At 45.5% G+C, this 22,300-nt stretch overlaps 1 protein-coding gene across 2 annotated transcripts in view; it reads right to left on the bottom strand.

Annotated features, from left to right (window-relative positions):
• Positions 1 to 22,300, bottom strand: part of ccbe1 (collagen and calcium binding EGF domains 1) — a 427,427-nt gene that overhangs the window by 61,138 nt on the left and 343,989 nt on the right. For both annotated transcript variants that reach the window (XM_068048170.1, XM_068048099.1), the window contains exons 3-4: positions 17,425 to 17,477; positions 8,750 to 8,884 (exon numbers count right to left, since the gene is read on the bottom strand). In XM_068048170.1, the coding sequence (XP_067904271.1) occupies positions 8,750 to 8,884; positions 17,425 to 17,477 (188 nt within the window). The remainder of the gene's footprint in view (positions 1 to 8,749; positions 8,885 to 17,424; positions 17,478 to 22,300) is intronic.

The raw sequence follows: 22,300 nt of genomic DNA on the forward strand, positions 1-22,300 counted from the left end.
CCTCTCAGGCAAGTATATCCTTCCTTAGGTAAGGAGACCAAAAACTGTACACAGTGTTCCAGGTGTGGTCATACTATGCCCCTATTTAAATAGAGTAAAACTTCTTTATTCTTAGACTCCAATCCCTTTAGAGTAAAGGTTAACATACCATATGTTTTCCTAATTGCTTGCTGTACCTGCATGTTAATTTTCTGTGATTCATATCCCCATGAAGTCTCATGGCATCAGATCAAACATGGACAAGGAAACCTCCTGCTGATTACCACATACTGCCCTCCCTCAGCTGATGAGTCAGCACTCCTCCATGTTGAACACCACTTGGAGGAAGCACTGAGGGTGGCAAGGGCACAGAATGTACTCTGGGTGGGGGACTTCAATGTCCATCTCCAAGAGTGGCTTGGTAGCACCACTACTGACCGAGCTGGCCGAGTCCGAAAGGACATATCTGCTAGATTGGGTATGCGGCAGGTGGTGAGGGACAACAAGATGGGAAAACATACTTGACCTCGTCCTCACCAATCTGCCTACCGTCCATGACAGTATTGGTAGGAGTGACCACCGCACTGTCCTTGTGGAGACGAAGTCCCACCTTCACATTGAGGATACCCTGCTTCGTGTTGTGTGGCACTACCACTGTGCTAAATGGGATAGATTTTGAACAGATCTAGCAATGCAAACCTGGGCATCCATGAGGCGCTGTGGGCCATCAGCAGCAGCAGAATTGTACTCAACCATAATCTGCAAGTTCATGGCCCGGCATATCCCCAACTCTACCATTACCATCAAGCCAGGAGACCAACCATGGTTCAATGAAGAGTGCAGGTGAGCATGCCAGGAGCAGCACCAGGCATACCTCAAAATGAGGTGTCAACCTGGTGAAGCTACAACACAGGACTATCTGCGTGCCAAACTGCATCAGCAGCATGCGATAGACAGAGCTAAGTGATCCCATAACCAATGGATCAGATCTAAGCTCTGCAGTCCTGCCACATCCAGTCGTGAATGGTGGTGGACAATTAAACAACTAACTGGAGAAGGTGGCTCCACAAATATCCCCATCCTCAATGATGGGGGAGCCCAGCACATCAGTGCGAAAGATAAGGCAGAAGCAATTGCAACAATCTTCAGCCGGAAGTGCTGTGTTGGTGATCCATCTCGGTCTCCTCCTGAAGTCCCCAGCATCACAGATGTCAGACTTCAGCCAATTAGATTCACTCCGCGTGATATCAAGAAATGACTGAACGCACTGGACACTGCAAAGCCTCTGGGCCCTGACAATATTCGGGCAATAGTACTGAAGACCTGTGCTCCAGAACATGCCGCGCCCCTAGCCAAGCTGTTTCTGTACAGCGACAACACTGGCATCAACCCTGCAATGTGGAAAATTGCTCAGGTATGTCCTGTACACAAAAAGCAGGACAAGTCCAACCCGGACAATTACCGCCCCATCAGCCTACTCTCAATCATCAGTAAAGTGATGGAAGGTGTCATCAACAGTGCCATCAAGCGGCACTTTCTTAGCAATAACCTGCTCAGTGATGCTCAGTTTGGGTTCCGCCATGGCCACTCAGCTCCTGACCTCATTACAGCCTTGGTTCAAACATAGACAAAAGAGCTGAGCTCAAGAGGTGAGATGAGAGTGACTGCCCCTGACATCAAGGCAGCATTTGACAGAGTATGGTATCAAGGAGCCCGAGCAAAACTGAGGTCAATGAGAATCGGGGGAAAATCCTCTGTTGGCTGAAGTCATACCTAGTGCAAAGGAAGATGGTTGTGGTTGTTGGAGGTCAATCATCTCAGCTCCAGGACATCACTGCAGGAGTTCCTCAGGATAGTGTCCTAGGCCCAACCATCTTCAGCTGCTTCACCTTCCTTCAATCATAAGGTCAGAAGTGGGGATGTTTGCTGATGATTGCACAATGTTCAGCACCATTCATGACTCCTCAGATACTGAAGCAGTCCGTGTAGAAATGTAGCAAGACCTGGACAATATCCAGGCTTGGGCTGATAAGTGGCAAGTAACATTCACGGCACACAAGTGCCAGGCAATGACCATCTTCAAGAAGAGAGAATCTAACCATCTCCTCTTGACATTCAATGGCATTACCATCGCTGAATCCCCCACTATCAACATCTTGGGGGTTACCATTGACCAGAAACTGAACTGGAGCAGCCATATAAATACCGTGGCTACAAGAGCAGGTCAGAGGCTAGGAATCCTGTGGCGAGTAACTCACCACCTGACTCCCCAAAGTCATCCCCTCACCATCTACAAGGCACAAATCAGGAGTGTGATGGAATACTCTCCACTTGCCTGGATGGGTGCAGCTCCAGCAACACTCAAGGAGCTCGACACCATCCAGGACAAAGCAGCCCGCTTGACTGGCACCCCATCTACAAACATTCACTCCCTCCACCACTGACGCATAGTGGCAGCAGTGTGTACCATCTACAAGATGCACTGCAGCAATGCACCAAGGCTCCTTATACAGCACGTTCCAAACCCGCAAACTCTACCAACTGGAAGGACAAGTGCAGCAAATGCATGGGAACACCACCACCTGCAAGTTCCCCTCCAAGTCACACACCATCCTGACTTGGAACTATATCGCCGTTCCTTCACTGTCACTCGGTCAAACTCCTGACACTCCCTTCCTAACAGCACTGTGGATATACCTACCCCACATGGATTGCAGGGGTTCAAGAAGGCAGCTCACCACCACCTTCTCAAGGGCAATTAGAGATGGGCAATAAATGCTGGCTTGGCCAGCGACGCCCATATCCCATGAATGAATTAAAAAAAATAGAAGGACACCCTGGACCCTCTAAGTACCAACATTTCCCAGTCTCTCATCTTTTATACTTTTCCCACCAAATATGGATGGACTGGATTTCTGAAGCCCACTGGCGGCGGGAGCGGGGGCTCACGCTATTTAAAGATTGTGGTTTCGGAGGTCGGCACTGGGTCCCACTGCCTCCGGAATGTGATGCCATTTTTAAATGGAAGCCAGGAGAGAGGGAATGGCAACCCTGCATGCCTCCAATAAACTGTCTGTTGAGCTTATTGAGGAGCTCATGAACAGGCTCGTCAGCATCAGTTTACGATTTTTAAAGGAAGGCAACGTGGAAGACGCCATGTCTAGAATATGGCAGGGTGTACAAGTCGTGAACACTATAGGGGGCCATGAGGGCTATGGGAAGGGCTGATTAAGATAATGCAAAGGCACAAAGTAATGCTCAGCTACTTCAAAAGTGCCACAGAGTCACCATTGCTGGAGATGGAAGACTTGTTTTTCTCAGTGGTGAGTGGTAGGTATCTGGACAGGGATGTGAGCCCGCTAACATCGCTTGCACACCTGGGTTTGGCAGAGAAAGGCCTGGCTGTACACACAAAGTCCGGCTGAGGGAGTTCAGATGGGAACAGGCTACCCTGACATTGGACAGAGCAGCCGGGATGAGCTTCAGCAGTTGCAACCTCCTGGACAGCAGGAGGCCAGAGGAGCACAGCGGGCTGCAAGGGGAAGAAGGCGCTACCCTAGACATTGGGTCTATTGCCCAAGAGTGAGCTACCTGCAAATGACAGAGCATCAGTGCCATAGGAGGCTGTGCCTGATCTCAGTCCCATGTGCTCTGATCCACAATGACCTGAGGCCTTGTAGCCTCCATGGCTGTCCCTTACCTGCAGATGTCAAGGTATTTGTCGCCCTGATTTTCTATGCAACTGGGTCATTCCAGGGAACAGCTGTAGACCTAAGAGGCATCTCACAATTGGCAGCTGATCACACCATCAGGCAGGTCCTAGATGCCATATTCAAAAGGGTGGCGATTACATTAACTATGCCACAGATGGGACAGCACCGGCACAGAGGGCATTGGGTTTCAATTGCATCCATGTGGCCATCAAGGCACCCAGCAACCGGCCAGTGAGATTCATCAACAGGAAGGGCTTCCACTCTCTCAATATTCAAATGGTTTTCAACCACAACAAGAGCATCCTCCATATGTGCACTCGCTTTCCTGGCAGCTGCCATGACTGCTTCATCCTCTGCCATTCCAGGCTGCCTTGGATCTTCACTCCATCCCCCAAAGTGCGTGGATGGATACAAGGGGACAAGGGAAATCTCTTGGAGATGGTTACTGACCCTTCTGTGGGAGACCCAAACAAAGACACAGAGGCGATACAACCAATGCCATCTGCTCGGCAGGCCAACCATTAAGCAGGCCGTTGGGCCTCTGAAGATGCAATTCCGGTGCCTGGACCAGCTGGTTGGTTCCATCCAATACCCTCTTGCAAGGACCTATGTCAATGTGGTGGTCTGCTGCACTCTCCATAACATTACCCTTCAGAGAGGTTTGGACCTTGAGGACAATAAGGCCCTGGAAGGAGACAATTCATCAAGAGAGTAGCAGGAGGTAAAAGAGGAGGAGGAAGAGGATGCAGAGGGGGATAGCAAGGATCCTCATTTGACCCCAATGTTGGGGTCCCAATCCAAAACCCAAAATCGTGCCAAGGCTTTTAGTCCCATTAATTTTTCTAGTACTTTTCTTTTCTCTTACTAATTTCTTTAAGTTCCTCATTCTCATTGGACCCTTGGTTTCCCATTATTTACAGAATGTTTTTTGTGTCTTCCATGGCAAAGATAGATACAAAGGTCTGGATTTTACCACGCCCACGACATCGAGCTCCGTGGTGGTGAGGGGTGGGGGGGTGGTGCCGGAATATGGGTCTGGCAGCAGCCCGCCACGGAGGTCAACTCAGGGAGGGCCAGGCCCGATCCCCCCAGCAGCAGCGAGGCTATGTGGTGGCCCTCCCCCGCCGCTGGGCGATGGGATCTGAATTTCAATACCTAAATCAATAAAATGAATACATTTCAATAAATTTACCTTTGTTTTCCGGGCCTGCTGCAATCAGTGCATCAGCTGTCACTCCCGCACCCTCAATTCCATGTCTGGGGAAAGCCAGCTTGACACTGGTGGGGAGGGCGGGAGGAGGTAAGATTTTCAGTGCGGGGGGGTGGGGGTAATGGTGTCAAATAAACGTAATGGGTGTAGGGGATGGTGGGAAGGGGTGAACTTTAAACTTTGTGCAGTTTGCAGGGGGGGATGTTCAGATTTAAACAGTTAGTGCTTTTGCGGGGGGAGGAAGGGCAAATAGTTAATGTAATTGCTATTGGCAGGTGGGAAAGGGGCATTAGAAATTTATTGAATAAATTTTGGGGGATACTGCTTTAAAAATTCAAATTGACTGGCGGGGCTGGCTGCCCTTTAAAAATGGCTCCAGCGCCTGCACACAGACAGCTGATGCCATTGCCAGGGACAGACAGCCAGCCCCCTCCACGTGATTGGAGGGGGGGGGGGGGGCCGCCCTGGCAATTTAAATTAGCTGTTGCGTGGGAGATGGCGGCGGCTCTTTGGTGTGCAGCCTGTGCATGCAGGCTGTCATTTTTTGAGCTCACCTAAATCCAGCCCAAAGTATTTGCTTAATGTCTCTGCTATTTCCTTATTCCACATTATTCTTTCTCTTATCTCTGTTCGCAAGGATCCCAAATTTAGAATCACTAATTACTTCCTTTTTACATACCTATAGAATGTTTCACAATCTGTTTTTACATATCTTGCTAATTTACTTTCATAATCTATTTTCTCTTTATCAATTTCTTGGTCGTCCTTTGCTGAATTCTAAATACCCCCAACCCCCAGTCTTACGACCCTCTTTGCATTATATGCCTCTTCCTTTAATCTAATACTATCTTTAACTACTCTTGTTAGCTACGGTTTTCCCATGGGTTTTTACTCCAGAAGGGAGTGAATACTTATTGTGAATTAAGAATTATTTCTTTAAGTATTTGTCATTGCTTACCTACTGTCATACCCTTTAATCTAGTTTCCCAATCTACCTTAACCAACTCATCCCTTGTGCCTATGCTTGCTTTGTTGAGATTTAAGACCCTAGTTTTGTGCTTAACTAAATCACTCTCAAACTCAATAGAAAATTCAATCATATTAGCATCACTCGTCCCAAGTGGCTCCTTTGCACTACAAGGTTATTAATTAACACTGTCTCATCGCACAACTCCAGACCTAAAATAGTCTGATCCCTCTTTGGTTGCTCAACATAATGATCTAGGAAATTATCTTTGAATGCATTCCATAAGCTTGTCCTCCATAATTTGCTTTGCCTTGGATTTGACCAGATTTACAGACCTGACAATACAAGAGAGAAGATTGTGCTTCTATATCACTGAATTTTGATGCTGATCTGATTCTTGTTTTTCCTATAAAAATAGAAGATGGATTCAGCAAAGGAGGACAAAGAGGTTCATTAAGCAGGGGAAAATAAGAGTATGAGAATAAACTTGCAGGGAACATAAAAACTGACTGTAAAAGCTTCTATAAATATGTGATGAGAAAAAAGATTAGTGAAGACAAATGTAGGTCCCTGACAGTCAGAAGCAGGGAAATTATAATGGGGAACAAAGAAATGGCAGAGCAATTAAACACACACTTTGGCCTGTCTTCACAAAGGAGGACACAAATAATCTCCCAAAAATGTTAGGGAACCACGGGTCTAATGAAAGGGAGGAACTGAAGGAAATCAGTATTAGTAAAAAAGTAGTGCTAGGGAAATTAATGGGGTTAAAAGCTGACAAATCCCAGGGCCTGGTAATCTACATCCCAGAGTACTAAAGGAAGTGGCCCTGAAAATAGTGGATGCATTGGTGGTCATCTTCCAAAATTCTACAGACTCTGGAGCAGTTCCCACAGTTTGGAGGGTGGCAAATGTAACCCCACTATTTAAAAAAGGAGGGAGAGAAAAAATAGGGAACTACAGACCAGTTAGCCTTAAATCAGTAGTGAGGAAAACGCTAGAGTCTATTATAAAGGATGTGATAGCAGAACACCTGGAAAGCATAAGCGGCATTGGGCAAAGTCAGCATGGGGTTACAAAAGGGAAATCATGCTTAACATTTGGAGTTTTTTGAGGATGTAACTGGCAGAATAGATAAGGAAGAACCTGTGGATGTGGTGTATTTGGATTTTCAGAAAGCTTTTGATAAGGTCCCACATAAGAGATTTTTTTTTAGAGATACAGCACTGAAACAGGCCCTTCGGCCCACCAAGTCTGTGCCGACCATCAACCACCCATTTATACTAATCCTACACTAATCCCATATTCCTACCACATCCTCACCTGTCCCTATATTTCCCTGCCACCCACCTATACTAGGAGCAATTGCTAATGGCCAATTTACCTATCAACCTGCAAGTCTTTGGCATGTGGGAGGAAACCGGAGCACCCGGAGAAAACCCACACAGACACAGGGAGAACTTGCGAACTCCACACAGGCAGTACCCAGAATTGAACCCGGGTCGCTGGAGCTGTGAGGCTGCGGTGCTAACCACTGCGCCACTGTGCCGCCCCAGTGATTAGTGAGCAAAATTAAAGCACATGGGATTGGGGTAATATACTGGCATGGACAGAGAATTGGTTGACAGACAGGAAACAGAGAGTAGGAATAAATGGGTCTTTTTCCATGTGGCAGGCAGTGACTAGTGGGGTACCACAGGGATCAGTGCTTGGGCCCCAGCTATTTACTACATTTTTTATGATTTGGGTGAGGGAACTAAATGTAACAATTCCAAGTTTGCAGACGACACAAAGTTGGGGTGGGTGGTGGGGGGGGTGGGCGGTGGTGGTGGGAAGTGAGCTGTGAGGATGATGCAAAGAGGCTCCAATGTGATTTGGACAAGTTGGGTAAATGGGCAAATGCATGCCAGATGCAGTATAATGTGGATAAATGTGAGATTATCCACTTTGGTTGTAAAAACAGAAACACAGATTATTATCTGAATGGTGATAGATTGGGAAAGGGGGAGGTGCAACAAGACCTGGGTGTCCTTTACACCAGTCGCTGAAAGCAAGCATTCAGGTGCAGCAAGCAATTAGGAAGGTGAATGCTATGTTGGCCTTCATTGCAAGAGGATTTGAGTACAGGAGCAAGGATGTCTTCATGCAGTTATATAGGGCCTTGGTGAGACCACATCTGGAGTATTGTGTGCAGTTTTGGTCTCCTTATCTGAGGAAGGATGTTCTTGCCATGGAGGGAGTGCAAAGAATATTTACTAGGCTGATTTCTGGGAAAGCAGGATTGATGTATGACTAGGGTTGACTAGGCTTATATACAATAGAGTTTAGAAGAATGAGAGGGGATCTCATAGAAATCTACAAAATTCTAACAGGTCTAGACAGGCTTGATGCAGGGAGGATGTATTCAAGAAGGAGATAGACATATTTATTAATGCCAAAGGGATCAAGGGATATGGGTAAAAAGCGAGAACAGGGTACTGAATTAGACGATCAGCCATGATCTTTATCGAATGGCGGAGCAGGCCCGAATGGCTTACTCATGCTCCTATTTTCTATGTTTCTGTCTGCTGCAATATTCACTTAACAACCACTTTCAGCTGGCTTGCGAGATGGGCTGCTTCATATCGGGCAAATTACATCAAAGACGTTCCCTCATACATTTATCTTTAACTAAGTAATAATTTTAGATGACAAAATAGTTATTCAGACAGAAACAATGAAATTGACATAGTCTATGAACTCCTTTATGAGGGTATGTAAGTGTGGGTAAAGCAGTGGGTATGAAGGTGTTCATAGGTAAATGCTTGATGCTGTGATGTTTGTACAGGTGTGATGGGTGAGAGCTGGCATGAATTCAATAGTTCAAGTGTTCATACTGACCAACACAATATGGCTTCTCTCTGTTCCTGTGTTTCACACGGTCAAAGTAGTATCCCTTATAACATGTACACAGGACTCTTCCAAAGTTATCAGTGCACTGCTGTTCACACGGAGCTCCTGAGCACACATCATAATCTGGAACAGTAACAAAAAAGAGAGTTATCACTGAATAAAATGATCTCATAGAAGACTCAGGACTGCCATATTCAAACTGGAAAAGGATCATATCTGGATATCGCAGGCTCAGATTTGGGACACCTGTGATTTATAATAAATGTCAATGATTTTTATGAGGATACTGAAAGCAACAAATCTAAGTTTGTAAATGGTAGAATTAGAGGTGGAGCAAATAATAAGGAGGAATGCAACCAATCTTCATGGGATTTTGAAAGTAGCAGGCTAGACCCATTGAAACTAAGCTCAATGTAGATAAATGTGGAACAATTTGTCTCAAAGCACAAACCAAAGTAGGCAGTAAAAGGCTTATAGTCTGGTTCTTGTGCAGTTGTGGCTCTGGCGAAATTGTCCAGTCTCTCTGAAGTGAATTTTCCCATTACCCCTGGGCCAAAACTAGGCCCATTTTACATCCCGCCTTATTTTTATTTCCATTAAAGTCACGCACGGTTGTCCCATTGCCACATTGTGCAGAACGGTCTTACCAATGGTTTTTAAAGAGACCGCTGCAGGTTTCTCCCAAAAATGAAATAGCATTGATATTGTGGGGCCAGGAGGAGCTCCTTTTGCTCTGACAAAAGTCTTCTCACCAACAGCTGGCCTCAAACCCTTCTTCGGGGATTTGCCTCCCCTCTTTAAGATTTGATTTGTGTCTCAGCTTTTGCTGCCGACATGTCAGCAGTATCCCAGTTCGGCTCTGCGGTGAAGACAAGGTAGTCTTGCTCCCCTCCCTGGAACAGTGCTCACATCTCTCCAATATTAACCAAAGAGGCCGTTCCTCAAAATGACTCTGACTTCTTAGCAAGGACATAAGGTGAGTGCCACAAACACTCCATCCTCTACCCACCTGAAGTTTGACCAATGTTAAAATTGCTTCCAAAATGTCAAACTATTGAAGACAAATTAATAGTGCAATGCCTTATGAGGCATATCACATTACTATGTTACCAGAATGGTCGCTACTCTTGTAGATCTTCCATGGACTTTAAAAGGTGGATAATAGAATCAACTTTAGGCATCAGTGACAGCCATGGCTGTGGTGAGATGTTGCTGGAGTACTGCGTTCATTTTTGGGCACCAAATCTCAAGAAAGATATTTGCCCTTGGAAAGGGTATGCCGCAGATTTCCCAGAATGATATGAGAGGTTAAAGGGATAGATTATAAGGACACGTTGGGTAAACTGGGCTTGTATATTGCTTTGAGTTTAGACGGTTCAGGGATAATCTGATCGAGGTTTTCAAAATGATAAAGGGATTCGATAGGGTACATATAGAAAAACTATTTCCTCTGGTGGGGGAATCCAGAATAAGAGAGACATAGGCCAGAATTTTGTGTTGGGTGGGAGGCCCCATCCACTGGCTGAAAAGTCAATGGCAAGCCAGACCGGGATTTTTCATTCCTCAGGCCTTTAATTGGTCTTGGGTGGGATTTCCACCTCCTTGAGGCAGGAAGTTCCATCTAATGGAGCTGCCTGCTGATCAGGGGGCCAGAAGCTCTTAGTCCCAGCAGTGCCACTGGGACTACATCCAACCATTGCAAGCAAGATGAAGGATGGCCCTGGAACTGAGGTAAGTTTTTAGGGTCTTGTTGGGGACTATCAGTCAGGTCCTGGCGAGGCAAGGCGGGTTGGTTAGGGGGACTGGTGGAGTGTTGTGTATTGGGGGTGGTTGGGGCTTCGGGAGCGGCCCTGAATGGGGTACAGGGTGCCTGATAAGGAGGGCCCCCCACCAGCCCACAAGAAGACCGCCTGGATTCACCAGACAGGTTTTTTGAGGCTTCTACTGTCCAGCTGCCAAGGGTAAAATACCCGCAGCAGTGGGCGGAGGCCCTTAAGTGCCAGTTAATTGGCCACTTAAGGGCCTTGATTGGCCTGGGGTGGGCAGGCCGTTTCTTGCCACTGCCACCCCACGTAAAATTGCAGTGGGGACAGAAAGACGTCGGGAATTACCTTTTTGCCTCCCACTCAATTTTATCCCCCCCCCCCCACTCCTACCCCCACCACCACCACCACCACCACCACCACCACCAGCCTGCTCGTTTGTGGGGCATAAAATTCCAGCCATAATCTTAAAATTAGAACCTTTCATGAATGAAACCCAGAATCACTTCTTCATATAAAGCATAATGAAAATCTCAAACTCCCTCCCCCAGAACAGAAATGTTTATGGCGGAAATCGATAGATTTTTGTTGAGTAAGGGTATCAATGAATATGGATCAAAGACAGGTAAATGGAGCTGAGATACAGATCATCCATGATCTAACTGAATGGTGGAACAGGCTCAAGGGGCTGAATGTCCTACTCCTGTTCCTATAAATCACGTTCCTATTGTGCACTTGATGCCTGTATAACAATGAGAAATTGTGGCTGTAAATCAAAGTTGCAAATTTAACTTCATTCAAATGTGCTAGTGGGCACAACTTTTTTGTATAGCAACAGAGTTACTGAAAAATAGGCACAGTGGTGCAGTGGTTAGCACCGCAGCCTCACAATTCCAGTGACCCGGGTTCAATTCCGGGTACTGCCTGTGTGGAGTTTGCAAGTTCTCCCTGTGTCTGCGTAGGTTTCCTCCGGGTGCTCCGGTTTCCTCCCACATGCCAAAGACTTGCAGGTTGATAGGTAAATTGGCCATTATAAATTACCCCTAGGATAGGTATGTGGTAGGGAAATATAGGGACTGGTGGGAATGTGGTAGGAATATGGAATTAGTATAGGATTAGTATAAATGGGTGGTTGATGGTCGGCACAGACTCAGTGGGCCGAAGGGCCTGTTTCAGTGCTGTATCTCTTAAAAAAAAATTGTTACAATTTGTTTTCTTCTTCCCAGCCCCCCTTCTCCATATCTCAAGTCTCAATTCCTCAAACTGGTCTCCACTTTGGACTCAATGGGGATGAAGCTCAAGAATTTCCGGGGCACAAATCCAATGTAGAGGATCGGCCACTCATTATGAAAAGAACGTCGGGTGGGGTGTATAACAGGCAGACTGTCCACTAGTATTTATCTTGTGTCCCACCACGGAAGTTGAACTTCACCTACAATATCCCTAATAAATGTTTTCAGTACTTTAAGGCAACGATAATGAAGCTTTAAAAATTAGAATTTCTAAATTGTATTTGAAACTCTAAATATAGTGCCCTAAAGATCTGTGGAGTGGCACATCTCGGTGTAAGTGCTGAGGTATATCCAGCATGATCTCCAACGCTGACAAGGCCATAGTTGACCAAAAGGGAAGGTCTCACAGTGAAACATGATTTCAGTGGGCTGGTGACTGGGAGGGAGGTGGAGGAGGGGGAGGTGCTGGGACACTGTCCTACCAAAACCATCACAGTTTCTGGGGCCAGAGCAAAGGGGTCACATCTGCACCTGAGAAAAAACTAATTTGGTGCCCTCACACCATTGGAAAGATATTGAGAACTTATAGGGGGTGCAGTGTAGTTTCAAAGGTTGTTGCCTGGTACGAGGAAATCAAAATCAGTGGTTAGCTCCGCAGCCTCACAGTTCCAGCGACCCGGGTTCAATTCTGGGTACTGCCTGTGTGGAGTTTGCAAGTTCTCCCTGTGTCTGCGTGGGTTTCCTCCGGGTGCTCCGGTTTCCTCCCACAGCCAAAAGACTTGCAGCTTGATAGGTAAATTGGCCATTATAAATTGCCACGAGTATAGGTAGGTGGTAGGGGAATATAGGGACAGGTGAGGATGTATAGGGACAGGTGAGGATGTGGTAGGAATATGGGATTAGTGTAGGATTAGTATAAATGGGTGGTTAATGGTTGGCACAAACTTGGTGGGCCGAAGGGCCTGTTTCAGTGCTGTACATCTAAATCTAAAAATCTAAAATACATCTCAAGCCTTGAAAAAAGCAGGGTTTTTATTTTAGTTCGAACAACACAGATTACTGAGCAATATGATAGAAGTCTACAAAATTATGAAAGGATGGAACAGGGTAGAAAGGAGCAGACTGTTTCCAGGGTTGAGAACAAGGGCTAAAGATACAAAATTAAATGTAAGAAATGTCGAAGAGAGTGGAGGAGAAGCTTCTTCACAGAGAGAATTGTGAGGATGTGAAATCTGCTTCCAGAGTTAAGGATTGAGACAGAAACTATGTCAACATTCAAGATTAGATTGAATAAACAGATGAAGGAAAAGGGTTGAAGGGATATGACAACAGGAACAGGGTGGGTAAATATAATTAGAACAATTTGCTCGTATGGAGGGTAAATGGCAACATGGACAGGTTAGATCGAACGGCTGTTTCCATGTTTGGATGTCTGTGTATTCCTACATGTATCTCCTTAATGTGACAAAAATTAAGGATAGCCAAACTATTCAATTTGTATCAACTCACTCATAGGTAAAGGCAAGGGAATCCAGGCTTGGTCCATAAGCATTGTTTATAATTGAACACTGGTGTAGTTGTGAGCGCTATAGTGTTTTTAGATGACCTTTGATATCTTCAAAGGACTCTGAACGATATATCTATGTTTGACTTTATGCTAGTTAGCAGTGTGCCTGAAGCCAGCAGACAAACTGAGCTAAATTAGTAGCTCTGGTCGCATTTTAGCATGTATGAAGCCAGCAAACATGTTTCGAGGAGCAATTTTACGCTCAGAGGTAATTTTAGAGAAGTAGGTACAGGGAGGCAGATATACTCCGGGGAGCCAGTCATGGCCACTCCAGGTGGGCTTGCTGAAAGGGAGAATGACACAGAGGGGGACTCAGCCATTGGCACATAGGTGCCATCAGGTCTGTGGAGAGAGTGGCTGTGGTTGTTGGAGGTCAATCATCTGAGCTCCAGGGCATCACTGCAGGAGTTCCTCAGGGTAGTGTCCTAGGCCCAACCATCTTCAGCTGCTTCATCAATGATCTTGCTTCAATCATAAGGTCAGAAGTGGGAATGTTTGCTGATGATTGCACAATGTTCAGCAACATTCGCGACTCCTCAAATACTGAAGCAGTCCATGTAGAAATACAGACCTGGACAATATCCAGGCTTGGGCTGATAAGTGGCAAGTAACATTTGTGCCACACAGGTGCCAGGCAATGACCATCGCCAACAAGAGAGAATCTAACCATCTCCCCTTGACATTCAATGGCATTATGATCGCTAATCCCCCACTATCAACATCCTAGGGACTACCATTGACCAGAAACTGAACTGGAATAGCCATATAAATACTGTGGCTACAAGAGCAGGTCAGAGGCTAGGAATCCTGCGGCGAGTAACTCACCTCCTGACTCCCCAAAGCCTGTCCACCATCTACAAGGCACAAGTCAAGAATGTGATGGAATACTCTCCAATTACCTGGATGGGTGCAGCTCCAACAGCACTCAAGAAGCTCGACACCATCCAGGACAAAGCATCCCACTTGATTGGCACACCACCCACAAACATTCACTCTCTCCACCACCGACGCACAGTGGCAGCAGTGTGTACTATCTACAAGATGCACTGCAGCAATGCACCAAGGCTCCTTAGACAGCACCTTCCAAACCCGCGACCTCTACCACCTCGAAGGACAAGAGCAGCAGATGCATGGGAACATCATCACCTGCAAGTTCCCCTCCAAGTCACACACCATCCTGACTTGGAACTATATCGCCATTCCTTCACTGTCGCTGGGTCAAAATCCTGGAACTCCCTTCCTAACAGCACTGTGGGTGTACCTACACCACATGGACTGCAGCGGTTCAAGAAGGCAATTAGGGATGGGCAATAAGTGCTGGCATAACCAGTGACGCCCACATCCCATGAATGAATTAAAAAAAAAGTGCTCAAGCAGCGAAGGAAGTCATCACCATTCTAGCATTGTGGGGTCATAAGAGGAGAGGATAAGGCATCCAAATACAATTGGGAGGCCACTTGAGCAAAAGGAAGGCGGAGGCCGGCAATGAGAGAGCGACTGTCAAATTTCGGGTCCAGTGCGACAAAGAGCAACTTCCTCTACAGGGTGGGCAGAGCCCTAGGCATCAGGAGAGTAGAGCAAAGGGATGAGGGGCAGGAAGGCAACGGAGGCCATACCTTCAGCATAGGATGTACTGCCAAAGACAGAGCTACCTTGAATGACTGAGAACCAGTGCCAGAGGAGACTTGGACTCTCCAGGCAGATGTTCACAGAGATTTGTGCCCTCACCGCACTGGTTGCCATGCCCTGTCAGTAGCCCAAAAAGTCACTATGAGCTTGAACTTCTTCCCCTCTGGCTGCTTCCAAGGATTAGCTGCAAACCTTGTTGGCATCTCACAAACAGCTGCAAACCACTGCATCTCACAGGTCACTGATGCCCTTTTTGTGAAAGCTGGACAGTATATTCAATTACAGAGAGATGCTGACCCGCAGGCACAGAGGGCAGTGGGTTTTGCCTCCATTGCTGGATTCCACAAGGTGCAGGGCAACATTAATTGCACTCGTGTGGCCATCAAGGTACTGACTGTGCGCCCAATGAGACTGATCAACAGGAAGGGATTCCACTCCCTCAATGTTCAACTGGTGTGTGACCACAACAAGTGCTTCCTGCATGTGTGCAGTCACTTTCCTGGCAGCTGCCATGACTCCTTCATCCTCCACCAGTCCAGGCTACCTCAGATCTTCATTCCCCTCCCCAAACTCCATGGAATGATTTTAGGGGACAACAGACACCCCTTGAGGAGATGGCTACTCATTGCTCTATGAGAACCTGATACAGAGCCACAAAGGCACTACAAGCCACAAAGGTGCTATAACCGAAGCAATCTGCTCACCAGGACAACTATTGAGCAGACCGTTGGCTTCTGAAGATTGGGTTCAGGTGCCTGGACTGGTCAGATGGCGCCCTGCAGTACACTCCTGCAAGGGTCTTGCGCATGGTGGAGGTCTGCTGTGCTCTCCATAGCATAGCCCTCCAGAAAGGTGTGGACCTTGAAGAGGGTGAAGCGCTGGATGGACACAGATCATTGGAGGAAGAGGAAGAGCAGAACGTGAAAAGAGAGGAGGAAGAGGTGGAGGAGCAGGAAGATGCAGAACACAAAGGTGCCCCGGCTGCACAGGAAGGTGGCTAAGCCTGGCGTAGGGCTCGAGGGACATGTCAGGATGTCATTAACATCAGGGATCATCTGATTCAGGCTCGTTTTAGCCCCTCTAAGCCAGAAGGAATGGCATGGTATGAAACTCAGTTTGAGATGCCTGTGAAACCACTGCCAATGAAGACGCAGCCTGGAACAGATCAACACCTACCACCAATGCAGGATGCACATCATCCCAGAGGTTTCACTGTCACTGTTCATGGACCCTTGCTCCCCGCCATCACTTCATCCTGTTTTTCCTGTACTGCCATTCATGAAAGGAGACTCACATGTCTGGCTTCATGTGTCAATTTTTACATGGTGCTCAAAAAAGCAATGGGCTAAGTTTTATGCAGGAGGCAGGGCTCCCGGTGCTGGGCTTAAAAGACAGGGGGGGAGCCCCTCCTCTGCATTTCTTCTGACCCCCCCGGAGCGATCCTCTGGTCTTTTGAGGTCGAGGTTTAAGGAGGTAGGATCCCCGTCCTTTTAAACACTTAATAGGGACAGGGATCCCGCCCCCCAAGAGCTGCCAGCCAATCACAGGGCCAGCAGCTCAACAGTATCGGCAGCGCCACTGGACCGACTGTAGAGACCTCAGACCCAGGTGTTGGAACCCTGCACCTGAGGTAGGTGAGGTGGGGTCACCTGTCCGATCTGGAGGGTCCCAGTTAGTGGGGGTAGAGGCATAGGTGTTCAGTCCATGGGGAGGGGGTGTACTGGGGGGTAACGTGATTCCTGGGGGAGTTCTCCATGGGCAATAAATTACACACCTAGGAGGGACCACACCCACCCAAGACCGCAGGGAGAGTGCCTCACTTTCCAAGGCGTCCTCCCCGCATGGCGGAGGCCCCCCCACCCCCCGCCCCCACCGCTGGTAAGATCCCAGCGGCGGCAGGAAGAGGCCATAAATTGGCTGTCAAATAAGCGTCATGAGTGTAGGGAATGTGGGAAGGGTTGTAGTTGAAAGTTTGTGCAGTTTGCGGGGGGAAAGGTCAGATGGTAGAGGTAAGTATTTGTGGGGTGGAAAGGACAAATTATTAATTTTATTGTCATTTGGGGGTTGGGAGAGGGGCAAAGGGGATGTATTTATTTTAATTCCATTTCCCTTTAAATATTTAAATTTCCTGGTAGGGCTGACAGCCCTTTAAAAATGGCATCAGTGTCTGCCCGCCAGGTGATCGGGGGGCTGCCCGCCCTAGCTATTTAAATGAGCCGCAATGCTTGGAATTGATATCAGCAGCGGGCTTATAAAATTCAGCCTATTATAAATGTACTCTAACGTAAAAGTCTCACTCTGCTTGGTTACTGAGTCAGTTCAGGTCTTGTCACCTCATTTAGATTCCATAAGCTTATAATTGGTGCAAAGGCAAAACAGCTTCACACTAATGTTAAATTTGTAATGTAAATGCACTGGGACTTCTTCAAATGAAGCCACTGTTTTCTTCATAAAAGTGCAGGTGTCGCTTACCTTCCGGGATGCATTGACCAAGAACAAATTTATAACCTCGACAGCACTTTTTCCTGAAAAGGAAAACAGATATTTATTGTACAGGACAGGATCACACAATGAATGAGCTCATTTTAAAGCAATCATGTACTATATATCACACATTGTATATTAATTGGAAATTGAGATATGGCACTTACTTCCTTCATTTTAAGACTATGATTAAAGATTAAATTTCTGATTACGTGCTCCCGCCATGGAATTACCTCACTGATAAATTAAGAAGTTACATGTGCACTCACTATGATTTTCCACATATTAAAATTAGCAGAAAATCATTTTCACATGTAATTTCCTGATATATACTCCTGGCTGGTAAGTGCAACTCCAGGAACTTGGAAATTGGAAAATCTACCCTTAAATTATTTACAAAAAATCTTTAACTCCAATTTTAACAAAATTAGATTATGCTATAGTACTGTGAAGTTAAAACATTCTCATAAGGCCAGGAACTTTGACAAATTTGATTGTGACACAATTTACATATTTTGGTTAACGTTTGGATTAGGGACTGTCTCTTTAAAACACAGTCATTGGCTATTAAACTCCATAAGCACAGCTAAAACTAAAGTCTTGTACCAAAGTCTGCCCTGATGCAATGTGATAAAGCTTGTTGTTACAGTCATGTGGTAACGGGCTTGACAGGAAGTTTTCAAATATTGACAGACCTTATGAATAGTTCAGATTGTATTTGCCTGCCACTTCGTTTTTTTAAAAAAAGATGGGTAGTTTTCAAAATCCAGCACCTCCTTTTGAAATATAAAAACATGTGATTATGGTGAATAAGCTACAAGTTCAATGAGAATATGCTGCTTGAAAATCTAATTGAAGCAGCCGGATTACTTTGAATTTCAGGAGAAACACTGTGGTCCTGAAATTCCTGATGCAGCGACATAAGTGCATTGGAGTGAGAGTTGCCGACTATGGTTGGACATATTCCTGGACGTTACATCGCATGAGCTCAAAATCCAACCTGCCCCCATAATCCTGTCATTAGTCAGTCAACATGTCTATATTTGTGGTGTCATCGCATTTCCACACCAATCAGATAGCGAATAGTCTGTTCATTACCCAATTCTTGACTGTCAGTCAAACAGCCTTTATTCCTGATGTCTGACATTTCTTTAAATAATAAATGAAAATTTTCAATTTAAAAAAAAAATCATAAATTTTATCATCCCTCTGCGTTTTTCTTCTGGTTTGCTTGCAGTAGTATCCTGGAGATTAATCTTTAATTTCTAGAGACTCCAGGCCAATCCTGGAGGGGTGGCAATCCTAATTGAAGCAGATCTCATGTCCACCAAAATTGAAGGAGGCTGACCCCATTAGAAATCCCAGGGTCAGTGAATTTCCATATTGCAGGCAGGTCAAGATCAGGAGTCCCATCAGCAGTAGGTGGGGGGAATGGGAAATATTTGAGTATAGGATGCAGCAAGAGTGCAGCATGATTAAGGATGGCTGTTATGGTCAAGTGAGGCGGGGTCAAAGGGCTGCCTCTTTTCCCTGTCCTTGTTTGACCACAACATGCTTAATTCTTTCTTAAAGTAGATATACTGGCCAATTCAGTAAGTTTTTGATTACTTGCTATGATCATAACAAGAACCAATCGGACAGGTTTTCTTGAGTTAACAAAGAAATCAAACTCATAAAATAATAAACAACATGCCAACTTTTACTCTCACACACAGACTAGAGCTTTACACACACACAAATAGCTTACAGAGTGGGGAAAGGTAGATTGGTTGAGTTAGAGTCCATAAAAAAAGGTTTACAGTCTGTGGAGTTTGGAGATTTGGCTGGCTACTAGTCGAATTCAGTGGTCCTGAGGCTTTTAGTTTAAAGAGGTACATGACTGGTTCGGTGACTCTCTTGGAGATAATGATGCGGATGATTTCCTCCAACAGGGTTTTGGATTGTAGCCGAAGTATGCAAAGGTTATCAGTCAACAGGCAGGATTTGAAAGTTTTCGAGCTGGAATGGAGAGAGAGCGAGAGGGACTGCCACTTAAGGTCTGCTCATGTCAGAGTCCAGTTGCTTCTCCTTTGCTGCAGAGAAAACACCAGCATTAAACCACAGATGGGGAGGGGCTTGTCACATGACAGTCATTCAGTGATTCAAAACATAGCAGTTAGCAGTATTTCTCTGCTTGGCTCTGCTTGTTGAAAGAACAGGTAGCTCCTTTAAACTTCCTGGGTCTTGGTTCCTGCTGGGAAATGCATAGACGCACTTCTCACAGTCCTATGTAATGTAGGATACAGTGTAACAAACTAGGTGATCAGCTTAAGCTAAAAGAATGACGTTGCTGGCAACTTGTCTTTTTAAAATGTCTTAAAAAAAATATAAGTTCAGATCTCCAGTCAGTGGATTAAAGAATATTATCATTCAACAAAACTCATTGATGTAACAATAGCACAAAGTTAAAAGGATGAGCAGGTCCTGCAAGAGGAAGGGAAAGGCTGCTGCAACAGAAGGGAGTAGCCGAGTGTCCAAATTCTCAGAGATTGGTGTGAATGTGTTGCTGCTCCAATTAGAGAACGAAGGAGTGCCATTGTTGAAATACTCGGCAATAAGCTGTCATATGCGGCAGCATGGGCCATGTGAAAGAAGGTAGCTGTGGCTGTTGAAAGAGAGCTGGGACACTGGACTGGTGAAGTATAAAAGCATAATGGAAGCTCCCAGCATATGGTGAAGTCACATGCAAGGAGCTGAGCCTGTCATCAAAATTAACCTGACGTCTTAGAGAGAGAAAGTCTTTGTATCCCATATCAATATGGGAGTTTACATTTGGGCATACAATGCCACAGAAATGTATAACAGAAATTAGGGATAGCATTAGATCAAAAGAGGAGGCATATAAAATTGCCAGAAAAAGCAACAAGTCTGAGGATTGGGAGCAGTTTAGAATTCAGCAAAGGAGGACAAAGAGGATGAGAGTAAACTTGCAGGGAACATAAAAACTGACAGTAAAAGCTTCGATAAATATGTGAAGAAAAAAAGATTAGTGAAGACAAATGTAGGTCCCTCACAGTCAGAAATGGGGAAAATTATAATGGGGAACAAAAAAAATAGCAGAACAATTAAACACATACTGTTCTGTCTTCACAAACAAGGACACAAATAACCTCCCAAAAATGTTCGGGAATCAAGGGTCTAATGAGAGGGAGGAACTGAAGGAAATCAGTATTAGTAAAAAAATAGTGCTAGGGAAATTAATGGGGTTATGGGCTGACAAATCCCTGATAATCTACATCCCAGAGTACTAAAAGAAGTGGCCCTGGAAATAGTGGATGATCATCTTCCAAAATTCTATAGACTCTGGAGCAGTTCCTACAGATTGGAGGGTGGCAAATGTAACCCCACTATTTAAAAAAGGAGGGAGAGAAAAAACAAGGAATTACAGACCAGTTAGCCTTACATCAGTAGTGGGGAAAATGCTAGAGTCTATTATCAAGAATGTGATAGCAGAACACCTGGAAAACATAAACAGGATTTGAACAAGGTCAGCATGGGTTTACAAAAGGGAAATCATGCTTAACAAATCTACAGGAGTTTTTTTGAAGATTTAACTAGTAGAATAGATAAGGGAGAACCAGTGGATGTGGTGTATTTGGATTTTCAGAAGGCTTTTGATAAGGTCCCACATAAGAGGTTAGTGTGCAAAATTAAAGCACATGGGATTGGGGTAGTATATTGGCATGGATTGAGAATTGGTTGACAGACAGGAAATAGAGAGTAGGAATAAACGGATCTTTTTTCCGGGTGGCAGGCAGTGACTAGTGGGGTACCACAGGGATCAGTGCTTGGGCCCCAACTATTCACAATATATATTAATGACTTGGGTGAGGGAACTAAATGTAACATTTCCAAGTTAGCAGATGACACAAAGTTGGGGAGGAAAGTGAGCTGTGAGGAGGATGCAAAAAGGCTCCAATGTGATTTGGACAAGTTGGGTGAGTGGGTAATTGCATGGTAGATGCAGTATAACATGGATAAATGTGAGGTTACCCACTTTGTTTGTAAAAACAGAAAGGCAGATTATTATCTGAATAGTGATAGATTGGGAAAGGCGGAGGTACAACGATACCAGGGTGTCCTTGTACACCAGTCGCTGAAAGCAAGCATTCAGGTGCAGCAAGCAATTTGGAAGGCAAATGGTATGTTGGCCTTCATTGCAAGAGGATTTAAGTACAGGAGCAAGGATGTCTTAATGCAGTTATACAGGGCCTTGGTGAGACCACATCTGGAGTATTGTGTGCAGTTTTGGTCTCCTTATCTGAGGAAGGATGTTCTTGCCATGGAGGGAGTGCAAAGAATATTTACTAGGCTGATTCCAGGGATGGCAGGATTGACGTATGAGGAGAGATTGGGTCAACAGGTCTATATTCACTAGAGTTTAGAAGAATGAGAGGGGATCTCATAGAAACCTATAAAATTCTAACTAGATAGGCTAGATATAGGGAGGATGTTCCTGATGGCTGGGGAGTCCAGAACCAGGGGTCACAGTCTCAGGATACGGGGTATGCCATTTAGAACTGAGATGAGGAGAAATTTCTTCACTCAGAGGCTGGTGAACCTGTAGAATTCTCTAAAGCAGAAGGCAATGGAGGCCAAGTCATTAAATATATTCAAGAAGGAGATAGCTATATTTCTTAATGCCAAAGGGATCAAGGGTTATGGGGAGAAAGCGGGAACAGGGTACTGAATTAGATGATCAGCTATGATCCTTTTTGAATGGCGGAGCAGGCCTGAAGGGCCAAATGGCCTACTCCTGCTCTTATTTTGCTATGTTTCTATGTTTCTATAATCAATAGCCCTCACAACCCTGGACCATTCTTAT

Source organism: Heterodontus francisci, chromosome 1, assembly GCF_036365525.1.
Source record: "Heterodontus francisci isolate sHetFra1 chromosome 1, sHetFra1.hap1, whole genome shotgun sequence".
Taxonomy (NCBI): Eukaryota; Metazoa; Chordata; class Chondrichthyes; order Heterodontiformes; family Heterodontidae; genus Heterodontus; species Heterodontus francisci.